This window comes from Aulonocara stuartgranti (genome assembly GCF_965226115.1).
Source record: "Aulonocara stuartgranti genome assembly, chromosome: 1".
NCBI lineage: Eukaryota > Metazoa > Chordata > Actinopteri > Cichliformes > Cichlidae > Aulonocara > Aulonocara stuartgranti.
In genome coordinates, this window is record NC_138939.1 from 3,797,575 (window position 1) to 3,816,161 (window position 18,587).

Below are 18,587 nucleotides of genomic sequence, written 5' to 3' on the forward strand. Positions count from 1 at the left end.
CAGGTCAGACAATATTTGAAATTTAAACAAAACACTACATTTTCAGAAATATTTGTGGGTGTTTTCTCATTTGTTTGTTTGTTTTTTTGTACTACTTGAAGACAAAAGTGGCCGTGGCCTGCTGCTCGCTTAAGTTTGAGGCCCCTCCTGTAGAGAAAGTCCTCCTCAAAACAGTAGCTGTTAGCGGAGGTAACCCCAGCTCTGTGAGTATGTGCATAGCCCTGAATCTGTTCACCCTTGGTTGTGTAGGGTGACATACTGTAAGTCTCTCAGGCCCGGTTCCTGAGAAGGACATCTATGTGTCACTGGATCCAGTAAACCACTGGTGAGGAAGGAACATGGCAGTCAGTTCAACAGTGGGGCTGAGTCATGAGTTGTAATCATATAAAGTATAAAAGATGAGTGTATTGTCCAGCTCCTAACTGTAAAGGCCACATGTGTCTTAAACCTGTGTTTGTTTTAAAGGCCATCAGAGGCTGATACCTGGGGTTGTACAAAGACTTCCAGTATCAGTCTATGAGAGAACAGCTCCTGGCTAAACACCTTCCTGATGGTTTCATTGTTTCAGATCATCCTGAATAAAATATGAAGTTCATTGTGTAAGTTTTGGTTATTCTCAGAGTTATAAACGCTGTGAAAGAAAGACAGAGATGTGGATAATTGTCATGATCCCCGCATCCCGCCAGCTGACGTCTGTCAGACGCTATGTTTTGTTTTTTCCCCTCTCTCGCTTCTGCTCTCTCTTTCTCTCTCGCTCTCCCCTGGCCCACGCACCTGGGGATGATCAGCACACCTGCCGCTGATTAGGACGATTGGCGTGCTACTTAAGATGGCAGACCGGCTCTACTCGTTGCTGGATCGTTGAGCCATCAGTGTCAGTCGCCCTGCTACTTGCAATTTGAACTTGTGAGTACTTCTGAACCTGGAAACTAACCGATTGTCTGTATGTGTGCAGATCTCCCCTGGACCTGTCCCCGTGTAACTGAATGAGCATGAGCACGAGAAGTGGTGGAGAGAAGAGGAGCTGTTTGGGCTTAAGGAAGCTGTGTGGAAAGGATCATATTTTCCAAAAATTAATGTCATGTTGCGTTAAATAAGATGAAAAATTAGAAACTGAAATGTTTTTCCAACCAGAGGAGTCACCCCCTGCTGCACATTATAAAGAATGCAGGTTTTGTAGCAGCTTCACTTTTCACCTGGAGAGACCTTGGAGGATGTGCCCGTTATTTATATACAGTCTGTGTGGACAGCACGCACTGTTACATGTTTCACCTGTCCTTGAATCTTTGACCTCTCAGCAGATCAATAACACTTTGTTGAACAGCTTCATCTGAGCGTCATTGGTCACTGAATATGATGTGATTCACAGCGGTAACCTGTTCATCTCCACAGCCCACAGAGGAACTGACAGCAGATATTTATATCACCATACGCTGGTTCCCACCTTCTTCACAGCAGTCTTTTTTCCCTCAGTGGGTTTAGAAATGTCCTTCTCTGGTGGGTATTTGTCACACTCGTCTACTGATGAATAATTTCTTCTGTCATTAAAAAAACTATTAAATCCACAGTCTATATTTCTGAAAACCCAGCAGGTTTGGCTTCTGCGCTGTCATTAGAAAAAATGCAGCATTGAATCCAAGTCTAACACATGAATACCAGATACACAGATCAGCATCTTTACAGTGTCTGTTTTTAATTCTCACAGTTTGGTAATTCATTGGCATGCTGCGCAGACCGTGAGGCTGAAATGTCTCACTCTGTGGTTGGAATAAAAATTAGTTCAGGTCCTCCAATAGTGTAAAGAAACATAATGAAGTGACCAGTGTAGTAAGATATTAAAAACAGCAGTAATATATGTTAAAATATACAAATTCCTCTGTTTTAAAATATGTGACCTGTTGAGTTCACCTGAGCGGGGTTGAAGTTCCTGGGAACAGATTTCCGGACTGGCTGATAGCTCTGTTCAACGGTGATCGTTCACAATAGATATAGATGGCCTCCTTTACTCGTCTTTCAAACCATCTGTCTTCTCGGTCCAAAATGTAAACACTAGCATCCTTAAAGGAGTGACCTTTGACCTTCTGATGCAGATGTACAGCTGAGTCCTGTTGAGGTGATTCTTCTATTTTGTGCCTTTTGTTTTTCCTGCGTAGAGACCCGAGGACTCTTTGCTGCACTGTAGAGCTGTTTAGTTTCTGTCTGAGGGCGTCGCTGGGTCGGAGTCCTCCGGGATTCAACAAAATTCAACTTTCTCTGAAAAACTTTTTTTGACAGTGTTGTTCTGTTTGTCATTCGGTTTCTCCCAGGTTGGTGTCTGACCTTGTTTCCTGAGAATCCTCACTGATTTGATGAAGGCCCAGTTGGGAATTTACTTAAAACACATTCAAAACCTGTTCCTTCCTCTGTAAACGGAGTGTCAGCTTCAGTGTTGACCAGAACCTAAAGAAGTCCAGCTGCCCTCTTTCTTTAACATCTCAAGGCTGCCATGACCGGGATTACTGAGATCCTACACAGACAGTGCATTGCAGAAGTAAAAACTATTTAATTAGCATACAATTACCATTTTTTCTATATGAAGGTTTCTAATTTACAACCCTATTTTTTGGTTAAGATATAAAAATTCCTAAAATTGTTACCAACTAAACATTATACCTCTTGGATTCTTGGATTACTTACTACTATTAGTAGGGTTAGTATTAGTAGTATTAGAACAGGTTATAGCCCTGATTCTTGGTTATTACAGAGAAATTACCACAAATGTTTGCAGTTATTACATTAAAGAATCGAACATATCATAATCACATTGTTACCTTCAAAGAAAAGGGATATTATTAAACATTTGTAACTACCCATCTGTGTTTTGTGCCGAAGAAACTTCCAGTGAGGTTGAACTGGGGTCATGTCATTCAGTAATTTGTACCACAAGATGAATCCGCCTTTAAGGCAAGTCGTTAAAATCACATTTTTATTTACAACCTAACGGCAAGGCTTCCTGAGGAAATATGGGAAAGGGCTAAAAAAGAATCAAAACAACAGCAGTGCACTTTGGAAACTATTTCGGCACTGGTAACACGCTGCCCCTGGGTAATGAAAGCTTCAGTTAAAATTGCAGATGATATTTACAAAAATAGCAGTAGTCATAGCAATAGAAGAAGTAACACAGTACATTGTGTTGTTGTCAAAAGTGCTTTGAGTGGTATTCCTCTGCAGCTTTGTTCCCAGCACAGAACAAAACTCAGCAGGGTCTTATGGGTAGACTTCTGCTGCAGGCAGGTGTTTCCAGATGTGCTGTCAGAGTTCTCCTGAAGAATAACAAAGAAACGGTGGAGGTTGCAGCAGACAACGAGACTCCTCGAGATGAACCAGAGCTGTTATCAGCCCAGAAACCAGTGAGCTCTAGAGTCTGTGCAGCCGCAGTCTGTGTGCAACAGCACAGACAAATAACAGAATCAAAAATCTGTGTCTTCATAGGGCATTTTAACTTTAAAGGACTGAGAGACACAACGATAATCATCTGCAAGCAGCAGTGAGGCAGAATGGAGCTTCCTGCACAGTTCAGGCTGCACTTCTGTGACTGTATTTTGGTGATTTGTGCAGAATTAGAGGTCTCCATTCTTAGAAAACTCTTATCCATCACACCACTGCAGTCAGGAAGACATCAGATTATTCTAAATTTGTTCTACAGCCGAACAACAGCAGCAGCATAAAGAATCCAAAAAATAAATAAAAAATAAAAATCACATTTTACTTTGTTGTTTCAGCTAAAAAACCACCAAACAAACAAACAAGTTTTTTTAAACTGAAAGAATAAAGTTATATCACTTTTGAGCTACTGTAAGTAAAATATACTAAGATACTAACAGTGGTGTCGTTAAACGCATAATATATGGAGCCGTGTTTTGCCGGCATTAATGTAAATAATTGTAAATCAGAGTTTTGCCAGAGGCAGGAATCAAACTAGTCCTTTAGTGTGCAGAATTTATAGCCTATGGGTTTCTCACTCACCAAACGCAATAAACACAGATATAAAAATACATTTAGGCAATAAAAACATTTGTCAAAGCAAAATCATGAACGTAAACACACATTGCAAATTTGACTATATTGAAATGAAGTGGCCTGATTTGTTTCCTGCATGCTGTGATTTGCATTTAATTTTACTGTGCTGAATTCTTCTACCAGGACTTTGGTGGAAAGCACAAATAAACTGTACCGTTATTGGAATGTCTTGGTGTTGTTGTAAAACTTAAGCATAAGAAAAAGACAGAGGAAAAGACAACTGTGAGTTGAACGAGGTGCATTTTGATAAGCACGATTTTAATACATACATGTACATGTACAATACAAGGTTATGGACAATATCTGCAATGATTAAACAGTCATCATTCTGGTTCTCTCCGACTGTAAGTGGTAGAAGCATTGCCAATGTATGACTGTGTATTATAACTACCTAACAATAAAAATGCACCAGGTTGTTCCTGTTGGTTTGGGTTAGAGAGTGGTTGTTATGCCCTCTCAACATCTCTTCCATCAACTAGTGGGTGAACGTTTTAAGTGAGAGGCACAAACTGCTGGTGCATGTTCATGTTTTCTGCATATTCTGCTCAGAGTTGATTTGCATAATTCAGAGTTCAGTTACACTGGGTCTTGGTGCACCCCCTCACTTCATGCTCTGTCTGAAACAAGCAGCTCTGTGCCCTCTCCCTTTGAACTAACTTTCTTCTGATTGGCTGCCTCTGCCAAAATGAAGGCTTGGATAACAGGAGTGTGGAGCCTCTGTGTTCATAGCAAGAGCTGCGTGCCTGAGATGACCAAAATTTAACCCCTCTTCACACACAGCCTTGAGCAGAAACTCTTAAGGTGTCACAAACTTTGGAAATGTTTTATTTAGGATTTCAGATCTAACTTTCCATTGAAGTTGCACATATGTAATTTGGCCCCGGTGTACCAAATAGGTGACAATTTTTAAAAATGTGGCAGATATTAATCTAAACTTAGACCCAACCAGATTGACAGAGGAAGTGAGGAGGTTATGCTCATTTGAGAGCTGTTTGGACTTCACTTCAATTAAGTGGCTGATGTTGAGTTAATCTGCTGGGTAAGAAAGAAGAGTTTTCTTCTTTTCCAAACCTATGCAGTGGGCCGGATATCAGTCTTTGCCGACGGTTCTGGCCCCAAGGGCCTTACGTTTGTTACCATAATCTGACATCAATTAAACCAAAAATGTGGCTTTAATATTAAATATCACAGTAAATAAAATAAATAATGTGATGCTAGTTTTCCACAGTTCAGACAAACAGCATTTATTTTATGCACACCCCTGACAGCTAGATTGAGTAAAGGCAGCTAGGGGCCCCTTAGGGTGGTAAAAATATAAAGTTTGTCAGCTTTTAGGGGCCCCCCACTGGCCTGGGCCTCAAGCAACGCCTCTGGTTATCGTCTTAATTTAAGGAGTTAAAAATATAATGCTCTTTATTGTGGAAATTACCGCACTGGTTGGTTAGGTTGTAAGAAAAGTTAAAAAGCGCTGCTTTTTACGAGGGGCACTTGAAGGCAACAGCAAGACAGCCTGTCAATCGTCGGTCGGCGTCGGTCACCTGACTCAAACTCCGAATCACGTGACTGTTATTCCATCCTCGCCATTTTGCAATGTGGGAGAGAGAGAGAGGGGCCACTTTTTATGGCTAACGAATAAAAGAAAGCGGTTTATGTGCTGAGGACAAAGAGCGCCAAACTTCTCCGTGTCCGTGAGTATATTTTTATTTCCACACACCTTCGCGCTCCTCCGTTACCCATTAACCACCAGCAGCACGGACGCGTCCTTGTACATTCATGTGTTTCTCTGCTAGCAGTGTGTGAGACTCGTGTGTGTGTGTTTGACTAGCAGGCTGTGAGGCTAACAGCGGAGCTAACAGCGTGTGCCAGGATCCTTTTGACTTTTCCCTTTTTTTTTTTAAACGTGAAAGTGTTTTTGTAGCGTGAAGGCAGCAGTGTGTTGGCTCACATCAGCGGGTAAAAGGCTGCTTTTTGTGTGAGAGCTCACACCGAGAGGCTGTGTGCAACTTCGTCCTACAGGGGAGTGAAAGTGGATGGAATATTTTTAGATCCTGACATAACAGGTGCTCATCTGAGACGGGTTAAAGCACATGATGGAGTCCAGAGAGAAGCTGACTGATCGCAGGCGCATAAAAAGGAGTCGGATGCAGCTTATTTTGAATTCCTCCTCATCACAGAATTCAAAATTCAGCTGGATGGATGAATGCACTACAACATCCCGCCGTGGTTTTCCTTCCCATGGAAAACCACGGTGAAATCAAAACATGTGTTTGTTCCACATGTTTTGATGTTTTCACACAGAAGCAGAAGCAGAAGTAGGAGAAAGAGGAAGTTTGTGGTCAGAAAGTGAGAAGGAGGGCAGTGTTATGTCATGTGGAGATGGAAGGAATTCAGCCAGAGCAGTTGTGCCCGTTTCCTCTTCAGCTTCCCATGTAAACAAATGCACATGGTGCACAAGGTCTGTATTGACTGTGCAGGGACAGGACTTATCAGGAATGAGTTAAGCTGTCACACTTATCCCATTAGTCGATTGACTGATTTCCTCTCACTAACTTCTTGGTAAATACTCAAGTGATAAATGTCATTAGTACAGATTTATAAGATCAAAATGATTTTGCAGTCTGTGTGGCAGTGATTCTCAAAGTGTGCCACACAAGAGGTTTTTTTTAATAGTTAACACCTTTTTTTAATTACAAGATCATCCAATTTATAGCTAGCTAGGAATGCATCATACAATTTAATCCTTCTAAAAAGCATAAAATTCGCATTTATATGATGAATCAACAGGATATGTCGGATCCAACAACACAAAAAATGTTTTTGTTCAATAAAATAAATACTATACAAGAAGGAGGTCAGTTAAACTGAATGTTTAAAAAAGTGATTCAATAAATAAAAATGTAGATGTGATCCAATATGGAGCTTAAGCCTGAAATGTGGGATCAGCTTTATTGAGTAAGTATGTGTACACATATGAGGAAGTGAGAGTGTAGATAGACAACAGACAGTGCTGACAACAACACAGCATGTTTGTTGTGCAGAGTGTGAAGATGTTGGAGTAAATTATGAAATAAGGGATGGATAACAAGTTACTATATGTACAATATATAAATGAGGATTGACCCTCAGGTGTTGATCAGGTGACCCACGTGCCAAAAGGCTGCTCTCTGCAGTTGTCCTTTCCAGTAAAGGCAAAAGTCCCCCAGAAATCGTGATATGAGGCGGTTTGATACAGATCTTCTGTGTCTGTCTTCTTGGCAGTGAAGCCAGTAAGTGTCGCAGAGTGTGGTCACAGTCCATTAATTATCCATAGCCATTCACCACAGCCACAGTCAGCTGATGGAGGAATCCAAACAGTGTGTTGATTCAAACTGATTTCATACAGCAGAAGCGATGAGGGAGAGCTGTAGCGAGCAACATGGACGCTTCGCAACAGCGAGCGGTTCAACATTCAGGCCACAGAAACATTGTTTTGTAAATACGTGTCAGATTTTCATCATCGTCCACCTAAGAAGTCCTGAAGTTATGGTCCACTGTTGTCCACAGCGTTTCACTACACCAACACCTGCTACATGATGTTCATCAAGCTCCGAAACGAAGAATGACATAATCTTCAGTTGCTCGGAGATCGTTTTAACTGTTTACTCTTTGCAAACCGTCAAAGACACGCAGCACCGCAAACCTGTTTCTTCTTTCCAAACACGCAGCTACAGGTTGCTTTATTTGTACTTGTAGGTAGAATTGGTCTGAGGAAGGTAAGTCGTCTTTCATCATATGTACACTCTGCAGAAGAAACGCTAAGAACGGGTAAGCATTGCAAAAATAATGAAGGAAAAAATAATGGTGAAGCTATGATTTGATCCTCTGAGTGATTGGTGCTGGAATGAAGCTGTTTTTCTGCACTTTGGGACTTTGTCCAGAAGAAGAAAGTGAAACTCACTTTGCAACAGCTGCAAGTCGAGTAAAATCGAACCAGTCAACCGTCGTGACTGCCTGGTGTACGTTCAGCTGTGGCCTGTTAGTAAAAATTTGAATGAGCCAGTTTCTGTTCGTTACAGAAAAACTTCGCAACAATGAAACAAGGGAAAAGGACAAAAAAGGGCTTCATGAAAGCGCAGTAAAATAAAATAAGATCATCGTGTGGAACGAACTGAAAAACATGACAGATGCTGGTCGTGTCTTCTTGTCTTAGATCTCTTAAACTGAACGTATGACTGTGTTTTAACTGTGTTACATGATAACTGTATTCATGTACAACTTTTCAAATTTCATGTTACTAAGTGCTTTACATGAGTATCCGAATAAACCAAAAATAACTGTTGTGAGAAATGCAAAGGAAAGGCCTTCTTGTAAAACTATGTTTTAAGACACAACTTGAAGATCGGGATTTCCCCGGGCAGGCTGTTCCACATCCTCCAGGCCTCAACTTCAAACACTTTGCACTGTTTTCGGCGCGGTCCCTGGAACAGACAAAAGACCTCTGCCTGAGGGTCTTGTGGGTAGCAGGAGGTCAGAGATGGAGCTTTAAACGGTGGTTCTTTAAATTTCCCTATCTTGCATTGACCTGCACTGAGTCTGTGCCCCACAGTTAGAGAAACACTGCATTGCAGAGTGAGAAAGTGAAAAACTGCACTGAGGGCAGATGATGGATGTGGAGCCTTGACCAGCACCATGTCTTTCCCCAGTTCAAACTATAGCAGTTTCATATCTGGGGATTCCTACGTCTAATAACCAGCAGCAGCCTTGAATAGTAGCTGTCCTGCTAATTCTGTCTACCACTAAAAATAATGCACTTTGGATGTTCTTTCACATTGGTTTCACTTTTCAGATGTTGAAGCTATTTCCGTCTTTTATGTCTAACATTTTTGGCCACACTTCTTTGCTCTAATTTTTTAAAAATGTATTTATATTATAAATGAGGTCATCTACTTAAAAGGTTTACTGTGTAACACCAATCAGATTCCTCACTCATTACTTTGTTCTCTGCTGTTTTCCAGGTCATGGAGGAGATCACTAATGCCATCACACACTCATCCGCTGCCTCGTCTTCCTCCTCCACATCGGCGGCACTGGGCTCCCACACACGGCAAACCAAAGAGAAGCAATCCTCTCACGGTTTTCAGCAGAAAACGGCAGATGATTCTCTCATCCGGGTCATAAAGAAGCTCAGCAAGATTGTGGAGAAGCGGCCCCAGCGTCGCTGCACATCAGGGGGACAGAAAAGAGCGCTGCAAGTGGGGGAAAGGGGAGCTGAGCAGGGGGGCGGCTCTATATGTAAGAAAATTAAAAGGAACCATAAGGATGAGGTGAGAGTAGAGCGCGGCACAGATGACAGCAGTCTTCCCTCACCTTGGTCAGGTGATGATAACAACAACGTGACCACCACGGTGGCAGAGGTAGCTGCCAACCCCAACAGCAGCGACCTCAAGCGGACGGTGACGTGCTATCAGTGCAGCCTGTGCCCCCATCTCGCCCAAACACTGCCCCTGCTGAAAGAACACCTGAAGCAGCACAACGAGCAGCACAGTGACCTCATCCTCATGTGCTCCGAGTGTCACTTTACCTCCAGAGACCACGAGCAGCTGGAGGCGCACGTCAGGATGCACTTTGACAATGGAGACAACCAGAAGAGAAAGTACCCGGTGAGTGAGGCGAAGGAAGAGGTTTTAAAAAAGCAGGATGTGGATCTAACAGGTGACGACTGCAGCGCAGGAACCGAAGTGAAGAAAAGCTCAGTGAGCAGTGCTAAGGAGTTACCACAGAAGAAGAAGTGGTACAGCTATGAGGAGTATGGCCTGTACCGCTGCCTGATCTGCAGCTATGTTTGCAGTCAGCAGCGAATGCTGAAAACCCACGCCTGGAAGCACGCCGGCCTCGTCGACTGCTCCTATCCAATCTTTGAGGATGAAGACGGAGGTTCTGCAAAGAGAGAGGTGCAAGCTGCTCCTAACAATGCGTCAGCCAGAGAGGAAATAGTTGTTCTTCAAGATAAAAGCCTGCAAAAGCTCCCTACCGGTTTCAAGCTGCAGCTCTGCATGCCCGTGGCTGTCGAGGACAAACAGGAAGTGCTGAATCTTCAAGGCTCTCATCTCAGTGAAAGTCCAAAAACAGTAGAGGAAGAGGACGAGTACCCCATCAAAGATCTGACGTCTGAGGAGCCCGTGGTGGAGGTGCAGGTGACCACTGAGGCAGCGACGGAGGTGGAGCTAGGCGGTCACCATGAAAGCACCTCTGTGAGCGACAGCTTGCTGTCATCGGCTCAGAAGATCATCAACAGAAGCCCCAACAGCGCCGGCCATATCAATGTGATCGTAGAGCGGCTTCCTTCAGCTGAGGACTCAGTCATGTCCTCTAACCCACTTCTTCTCAGCCCAGATGTGGACGGGGATAAGAGCTTGCTGGAGAAAAAAGCAGAAGAGCAGGAACATGTGGAAGGTGTGAAAGATGAGGTGGTCCTCTGCTACAGTCCGGGGAACACTAACAAAAGCCAGCATTTAGGAGCCGATATCAAATCCTCCATCACTAAAAGTAACGACCTTCCACGGGATGAAAACGTCCCCCCAGCTGGTCGCAAGAGGACGCACTCGGAGTCTCTTCGCCTCCACTCGCTGGCTGCCGAGGTCCTCGTGGCTATGCCTATGAGGACGCCCGAGCTGCCCAACTCTGGCGCCAAGGTAGCTCTGAAGACCGTTCCGGCACAGGCGCAGAGCCCGCAAGCAGGCCAGAAACCCACAGAGGGGGCTGCAGCCGGACAGAAGGCCTCTGACGTGGGAACGGCAGCAGCTATGCTGAACTGTAATGAGGGCAGAGAGGAAACTCTAGGATCTCTGGGCCTGGGCAAAGGAGACGACGACGGGCCTGCAGCTAATGGCGGGATCAGCCTTTCCCTGCTCACGGTCATTGAAAGACTGAGGGAGCGCTCAGACCAGAACACCTCGGACGAAGACATCTTGAAAGAGCTTCAAGATAACGCACAGTTCCAAAATGGAGCTGGAGTGGTCGCGGCGAACGGAGCGGGCAGTTACGTGTGCTCCAGTGTTCCAGGGATGGACGGGTTGGTCGGCTCTCCTGACAGCAGTCTGGTGGATTACATCCCCGGCAGCGATAGGCCGTATCGCTGCCGCCTGTGTCGCTACAGCAGTGGCAACAAGGGCTACATTAAACAGCACCTGCGGGTGCACAGGCAGAGGGAGCCGTATCAGTGTCCCATCTGTGAGCACATCGCCTCAGACAGCAAAGACCTGGAAAACCACATGATCCACCACTGCAAGAGCCGGATGTACCAGTGCAAGCAGTGTCCAGATGCCTTCCACTACAAGGTGAGTGCGGCCCTTTCATTTGAAACATGTTTTAATCTAACCTCCTTCTTTCCAACATCTCACATGTGAGGATTTTCTGATGAGGATTTGTGGAAGAGAACGTGCAAATGACCAGGACTCCTCAGTTATAGAAGACATTGTTGTAGTTGTAGGAGTGAATTTATCTTACTTTATTCAGAAGGGATGAAATGTGAGGTAAAGCTATCACAAAGAACAGGGTGTAAAAGGGGTATCAAGAGCATCAGTGTTGAACAAATGGAGCACAATAATCACTTATGTCAGCGGTCCCCAACCTTTTTTGCGCCACGGACCGGACAATATTTTCACGGACCGGCCTTTAAGGTGTCGCGGATAAATACAACTAAATAAAACTAGTACCAGTACCGAAAAAAAGAAGATTTATTCATAACACACGTGAAAAGACCCAGGAAAACCGAGTTAACGATAAAAACGATGACAAAATAACGCTGAAAACCAATAAAAACCCTGAAAACCATACATTTCACACCCGAGCCTCAACTCTCGCGGCCCGGTACCAAAGACTCACGGACCGGTACCGGTCCGAGGCCCGGGGGTTGGGGACCGCTGACTTATATGAATGATGAACTACACAGCGCTACAGTTGAATGTGTCGCACATACTTGGCATGGTGGGCGATCTTCTCCATGTGACTGACTGAAAGCATGCATGTGTGATTATGGCATGTTTGTGTTTCGCTGTTGTTCTCGTAGTGAGGCAGTTATAAAGACGTATTCAGGTGTAAATACAATACATATATATTTGTATTCAGAGACTCCAAACGATTTTACTGTCATGTTTTGTCAGAGTTACTATTTTATGACTCCTTAAAGGGAAATTATTGACAGCAGGGGAACACAGTTACACAGATAATCAATAATAATTGTCTAGTATTGGCTATCACACAATAGCTGTATCATGGCACTGTGATAATCATAGCCAGCATTTATTGATGTTTGGCTTGTCACCTTGATATTTTGTTGCCACCAACACAAACAGTTGTGTGTACTGGGTGTGTTTTATCGAGTCTTCTGGAGGTAGGGCCTGATTTAGACTCGGATAATCTTTGTAGAGCCTGCGACGTAACCTTCACGAGTGGCCGCCGTCGTTGCCAGCATTTATGCTTGTGCTGGTGCATCGTGTGTTTATTACCTCGTGGTCGTGTCCCTGTGTTTTATATGCGGTGTCAGCTGGTAGAAACAAATAAGAGGCTGGTACTTCTGCCCTCCTGGGTCCTGGTTCTTTGTCTTGGTCAGTTTTTTTTTTTTTTTTTGCCGGGACAAACACATTTTCCCATTCTTTGTACAATCCCTCATGTCCGCTCCACTCGTTTCATTCATCTCCCTCCAGGAGCTTCCTTATGAACTTTCAAGTCCGTATGTTGATGCTGTGATTTTTATTCCTTATATTGAGATAAATATTGTTGTTATTTCACTGATTTAAAAAAACCAACTGCAGCTTAAAAGCATCCTGAAATGCACAGGAGGAATTGGGGGTACTGAACATCCAATAGTTAGCTAGAATAGTGTCAGGCTGCTCATATTTAGCTGACATGTTTCTAAGTTTGACTGTTGATTAGTTCAATGCTGGCAGAGCTGGGTCAGCTGTCTGTTTTATTCAAGACTTGTTGAGTGTTCCTCCTGCTTATAATGCCTCTGGTTTTATCTTCACCCAACACTGCAACATTCACCGAGTTGCTGTTGTCAGCATCTCTTCTTGTCGGTCATCAAACGGTAATAATAGATTAAAGCTTGAGTTGATAAATTAGCAAGGAAAAGTGTGCAGCAGTCGGATGCAGGCAAAGGATAAAAGTATTGATTCCACTTTTATCATCGGGCTCCGCTGCCTCTCTGCAGCAGAGATTATTAAGTTCATCATATTTTCCAGCAGATCTGGGAGTTACGCTAATTGGGAGGTGTGAAAGCAGGCCCCCTATTCTCATATCTGTGCCTGAGGTGTGAGGTAAAATGCCTAATAAAGACCACAAAGTGCATCATTGGGGAAATCTGCCAGCTGTTTTTAATCCATTCAGTGTATCATAATTACTTAGAAATCTCACAGTATCGCTGTTTCTATTCATTTTTAGAGCCAGTTAAGAAACCATGAGAGAGAGCACCACAGCTTCAGCAGTGACGTGGAAATGCTCACACCAGTCGCTGAGACGGCGGCCGCAATGGAGGAGACGGAGCGGGTCACAGATGAAGGTAAGACGTGGTTTATGTTTTTATGGCACCATTAATTGTTACGATATTTGGCTGACGGCTCGGTGTTGTTCTCAACAAGTTGTAAAGGTGTGTTTACGTTGCCTTCTCTTACAGAAGGTAGTCCACAGAAGATGTTTAAGTGCGACGTGTGCAACTACACCAGCTCTACGTACGTCGGGGTGAGGAACCACCGGCGCATTCATAACTCTGACAAACCTTATCGGTGAGTTGTGAAAGAAAACCTGCGCCATCTGCTCATTTCACCTCCCACTAGCCAAGTTTTAGCAGTTTTTAAATTTCACTTTGTCTACAAAATGAAGTTAATCATTGTGGTAAGAACCAACCTTTTATGTAATGTTAGTAACAGTAAAATTAGTGGCCTTGTGTTAACACCCACAGTCTTTGTGGTGCTTCGGCCGGTCGTGCATTTTACTTTCTTTGTCGCCTGATTGCCAAGATTTGAGTTTGTTTGTTTGTTTGTTTTTAAAGAAAGGAACAAAAAATGCCCCGCCTCTTGCCCCATGACACCTGAGGTAACTCCAGGGACGGAGGGATGGATACAAATGAATAAATGGGATATGCGTAGAGATGAATAAATGCATATTGTGTTAGTTTAGCGTTACCATTGATGAGCACTTGGATTGCTGAGGGTTATTTTAACCCTTTAAAACCGGTCGGAGCGGGCACGCTCTGTTTTGCGTAACAATTTTTAAATCGCGGTAGCTCTGCAACCACATAAGCTAGCGCAAAAATTTTTTTTGCACATGACACCGGAGGAGTTGTACTTACATCTTATGCCATCAGCTTGTCCTAGGTCACAGTTTCCTTCCACATATAGCTTTGCAAAAACTGCATAAAAAGCGCTTGCAGCAACAAAAACATGGCTTTGCCGATCCGATCAGCTGTTTGTAACACTTCCTACGTTGGAATAGACGTCAGAGCGAACTTTCGCATGTCCGCCATTACCTGCCCGAAACCGGAAGTGATGTCATTTTTGCGGAAATGTAGTTTTTTACCATCAGGGCCTTATGAGCCTATACTGGTGTTTTTAAGTTATCTTTGACTTTATGACTTTGTGTCGTTTCTGGGATGCTTAGGTCTCATATTGCACTGCTGGAAATAGTTTATTTTGATGCATATGCTGCTTTTTTGCAAATTTGCACTATAATATTTATTTTCGTTTTTCCTGCAGTATATGAAAATTGGTGTATTTCAAAAACAAAACTATGAAGACACTTAAAATAAATTTCCTGTGGTGGGAAACTATTTTGTGCAACTTTTTTGTATTTACAGTTTTGAGGGATAAGCCTCTTAAATTTCTCTAACTAGAAATATATGTTAAAAAACAAAAACGATTTTCAATTTGTTTGTAGTTTATTGCACTTTTTTGCAATTTATGTAATTTCTATGCACTTAATGAATACATATTATTAAAATTTGGGCTATAATGGTTGTATTGATGTATAGGAACTTGAAATGCTCCCAAAAATGGCTCCACAGCATGTAAAAATATAATATAAGCTCTGGCGGACTTGGTTCTATGGTAGGTCTTAAAGGGTTAAAGGACCTAAAAGGTCTTTTGCACAGTCACTAACTACAGCGAGCTGGGAGCAGCTTCGTTATGATGCACTCTGTGCAGCACTTAATGTTACTGGGAACATTTAAAAAGATTATTTTCATAGAATTTCACCTTTTTTACTAAATGTTGAACTAAAGATAGAAGAAAAATATGTGTGACTGGCTGTTGTAAGGGTGAAACGGTGCACTGTACATATTTCACTCGAACAATACAGTTTGTCTACATGACTAATGATCGTGGCCGTTCAGACAGCACGGCTACCAGCATTAATGCTGAGGTCTTATGTGTATGAAGATTGTAGATTTGAAGGGTTTTCTCAGCAAATCACTACAGATTCTCCAATTTCCCCAGAAATCTTACATTTCTATGGAAATTGGACCCGCTGGGTGTGAAAAAACAAATCAGAACGTCAGCCACGTCGTCGGCAGTGAATTTGAAACAGACAGTCTTGGGAAATATCTGCGAGTGATTGATGATAACAACAAATCGTTACTAAAGGGTAAGATGGTGAATCAACAGCTGCAAACGGCCCGCAGAGCTGACTGATCGCTTTTCTGTCATCTGTTTGAGGTTTCCTGCAGTGTGACACATTGTTTAAGTGGTAAAACACATAGTTGCCTTTTTTCCCCCTTTGGTTTTTGACAGTGATCTGTCTGTGAGTGTATTTAATGATATTTTTGTGTGTGCAGAGCTAGAGAAGGATCAGAGCAGCTTCTTCAGAATGACCTTGAACTTGATCATTTTTAGTTTTACAAAATATTGGTTGTAAAGGTTCCTGTTCATGTTAGTCTGCGCAAACTGAACTTTGAGCGAGCTGTTGCACAACCCCAAGTCTAACAGCAGAACATGTATGAGAATGAGTGATAGCGAGTGAGAAAAAGATAGTAAATAAGTTATAAAGCGATATGGAACAATACCACACCCTTTCCAAACGTCATAAAGTTCTGTGGTCCTGCCTTTGTTTCATACGTGTCCTGTTTGAAATTCAGGCTCCAGTAAGATCTTGCTCATAACGTCATGCAAGCATTAATGCAAGAAAAAACCAACAGACCTTCCAATATATCTCCACTGTTTATCTGAATGTATCTGTCTGCAAATGTCTTTCAAAGCTTTCAGAATCATAGTTTAACAGTTTCTGATGCATAGAGTGCAAACAAAAAAATAGCATAAGATTGTTGCTCCCAATTCTCATCTTAGCTTCCCGGGGGTGTGACCCATTCCCAGTGAAATGTAGCCCCTTAGTGATGCCTGCGATGCCTTTAGCCTGTGGCGGTAACGCTGGGTGAAATGTGATTGATGGTTTCTCGTAAACCTAGAGGAGTTTTTATTAGATGTTTAATCATTTATGAGCGCAGTGAAGTGAGTATTCATTTGAAACATTACTAAGCTACAATGATTCAAAGAACGCGCACAGTTTGACATTTTCAGCTTAAAAATTAATAGAAAATAAGCAAAGTTGGATACATTTATTCTGTTTCCTGTGTCAGACTTAAGCCTTGCTTCATTGCGTGTGTGCAGATGAATACGTATAAGATTATTAAGATAAACATGATATACACAAAAATCTCAAGTCAACAGGATTCTTTTTAAAAAAAATAGGGATTAATTATTAAAATAAAAATTGTTAAAATAAGTAGCAAGTGTTAAGATGTTTGAGTAGTTGAAGACATTTCCATCTGTCAGTGGAAGCTGAACATTTGATCGCGTGAGGAAGGTTTTTCTGGATTTTTGGAGCAACGGCACGATCTTCTTTATTAACCTCCACTGACCTCGTGGGACAGAAACATTAAAGTCAAGCAGTACATTAGGACAGAGAAACTGAGAACACATAAGTCTGTGGATCCTAAAATAATTTTTGGATTTAACAGGAAGCTAGCACCAGTGTAATGCTTTCTGTTGTTCTCACAGTTCAGCGCCAGATGATAAGTGTTTGTAGAGATTAATGTAGTGATGGAAAAAAGAGTGGAAACAGCAAAACTTCACCAGCTGTGAAAGCCGATCAAATCTGAATGCTGTCGTCTTAGCAGAAGATGCATCCCTCGACCAGAGAACAGCAAACAGTTTATCAGACTGTTTGATTTTCACAGTCAGATTCTGCTTTTCTCCAGGAGAATTAAAGTAGTAAATTATCAAATTATCTTATAAAAGTGCCCATATTTCATACATTATTGAAAAAAATGTGTAAAACATGTTTTATGCCTGTTTTATACTTTAGTGGTGGTAGCGCGAAGGCAGCCTGCAGGCAGTAGTGTTTTCAGTCGTTTTCACAGAGTTGTGCGTCCACATTGAAACGGCCGAAAAACACTTACGTTCCAGTCCTGCTCATGCGTGAAACGTAAGAGGATACGACCTGCCTCATTTCTGTCTGCCGTTTGTTTAGTTTCAGGCTCTTTGAAGTTTTTTCAGTGGACTAACAATGAGGTGGAGTTGTTGCTGCGAGTAACACAAAAGTACAAAGTTGCAAAAGCGAGTGAGAATTAAAGAATTTGAAGAAAAGCTCTCTGGAGCATGTAGAGACTGATATTAATCTTTAATAGTCAAAATTGAGGGCAAACAAAACAACTGCTGTATAATGTCCTCTGCTATCTTAGTTTAATTGGTCACATGACTGCATCACATGACTAAAATGTGTCATCGTTTTTGAAAAGGCTCCGGGTTCGCTGTCCACACTGCTCCATGAAAGCACCGTTTTCCAATGTATGCGTTTTCCTTGAGCCAAAACGCCGTCTCAGTGTGGACGGGAGGCCAAAACGGAGAGAAAACGATTAGTGTGGACGTAGCCTTAGTGGCTTTTTCCCCTCAGGGTCAAATAGTTTGTCTCTGAGTAAAGCAAAACACATTTTCTGTGTTTCACGTAGGTGTCCACATCATGGTAGTGTAAGGAGCTTGGACAGAAAGTTTGGTGAAGACATTCACCTCTCATCCAAGTAGCTTCTTCAGCTCTAAAATCAGGTATTTAAACCCTAGTGGAGGTTGTCCCTTAAGAGGATCATTGACCTACTATTAATCATGAGCCTCACATGGTGTGAAAAAAGGCTTGGGTCAATACCATCAGAGGTTTTGGGTGGAACTACTGTGAGACCTTGCCTCGCCCTATCATGTGACTTATTGTAGTAACCAGAAGCAAGATGTGAGTGGGCGTTGAGGTGCCTTGGAAGGTTTCTAAAAGCTACATTGTTGACTCTAGGCGTCATAAGCCACGCCCTCTGTTCAGTGAGGATCCTTCGTAGTGGTGGGAAACTGAAAACCTCTAGTATGGCATTGTCATAAGAGATAAAGTTGATCTTTATAATGAATATTAAAGTTCCTAAAACCACCTAAGATCTTTTGCAGATATCGTTGATTAATTGTGTGTGTGCGTGTGTGTGTGTGTTTGTAGGGGGTGTGTTGGGTTAAACTTGACCCCCCGTG

At 42.6% G+C, this 18,587-nt stretch overlaps 1 protein-coding gene across 1 annotated transcript in view; it reads left to right on the top strand.

Moving 5' to 3' along the window:
• Positions 1 to 5,605: 5,605 nt before the first annotated feature.
• The window catches only part of znf507 (zinc finger protein 507), a 28,071-nt gene continuing 15,089 nt past the window's right edge, over positions 5,606 to 18,587 (top strand). The window contains exons 1-4 of the mRNA XM_082547604.1: positions 5,606 to 5,747; positions 9,054 to 11,375; positions 13,480 to 13,597; positions 13,712 to 13,820. Coding sequence (XP_082403730.1) covers positions 9,057 to 11,375; positions 13,480 to 13,597; positions 13,712 to 13,820 — 2,546 coding nt within the window. The 5' untranslated portion in view covers positions 5,606 to 5,747; positions 9,054 to 9,056. The remainder of the gene's footprint in view (positions 5,748 to 9,053; positions 11,376 to 13,479; positions 13,598 to 13,711; positions 13,821 to 18,587) is intronic.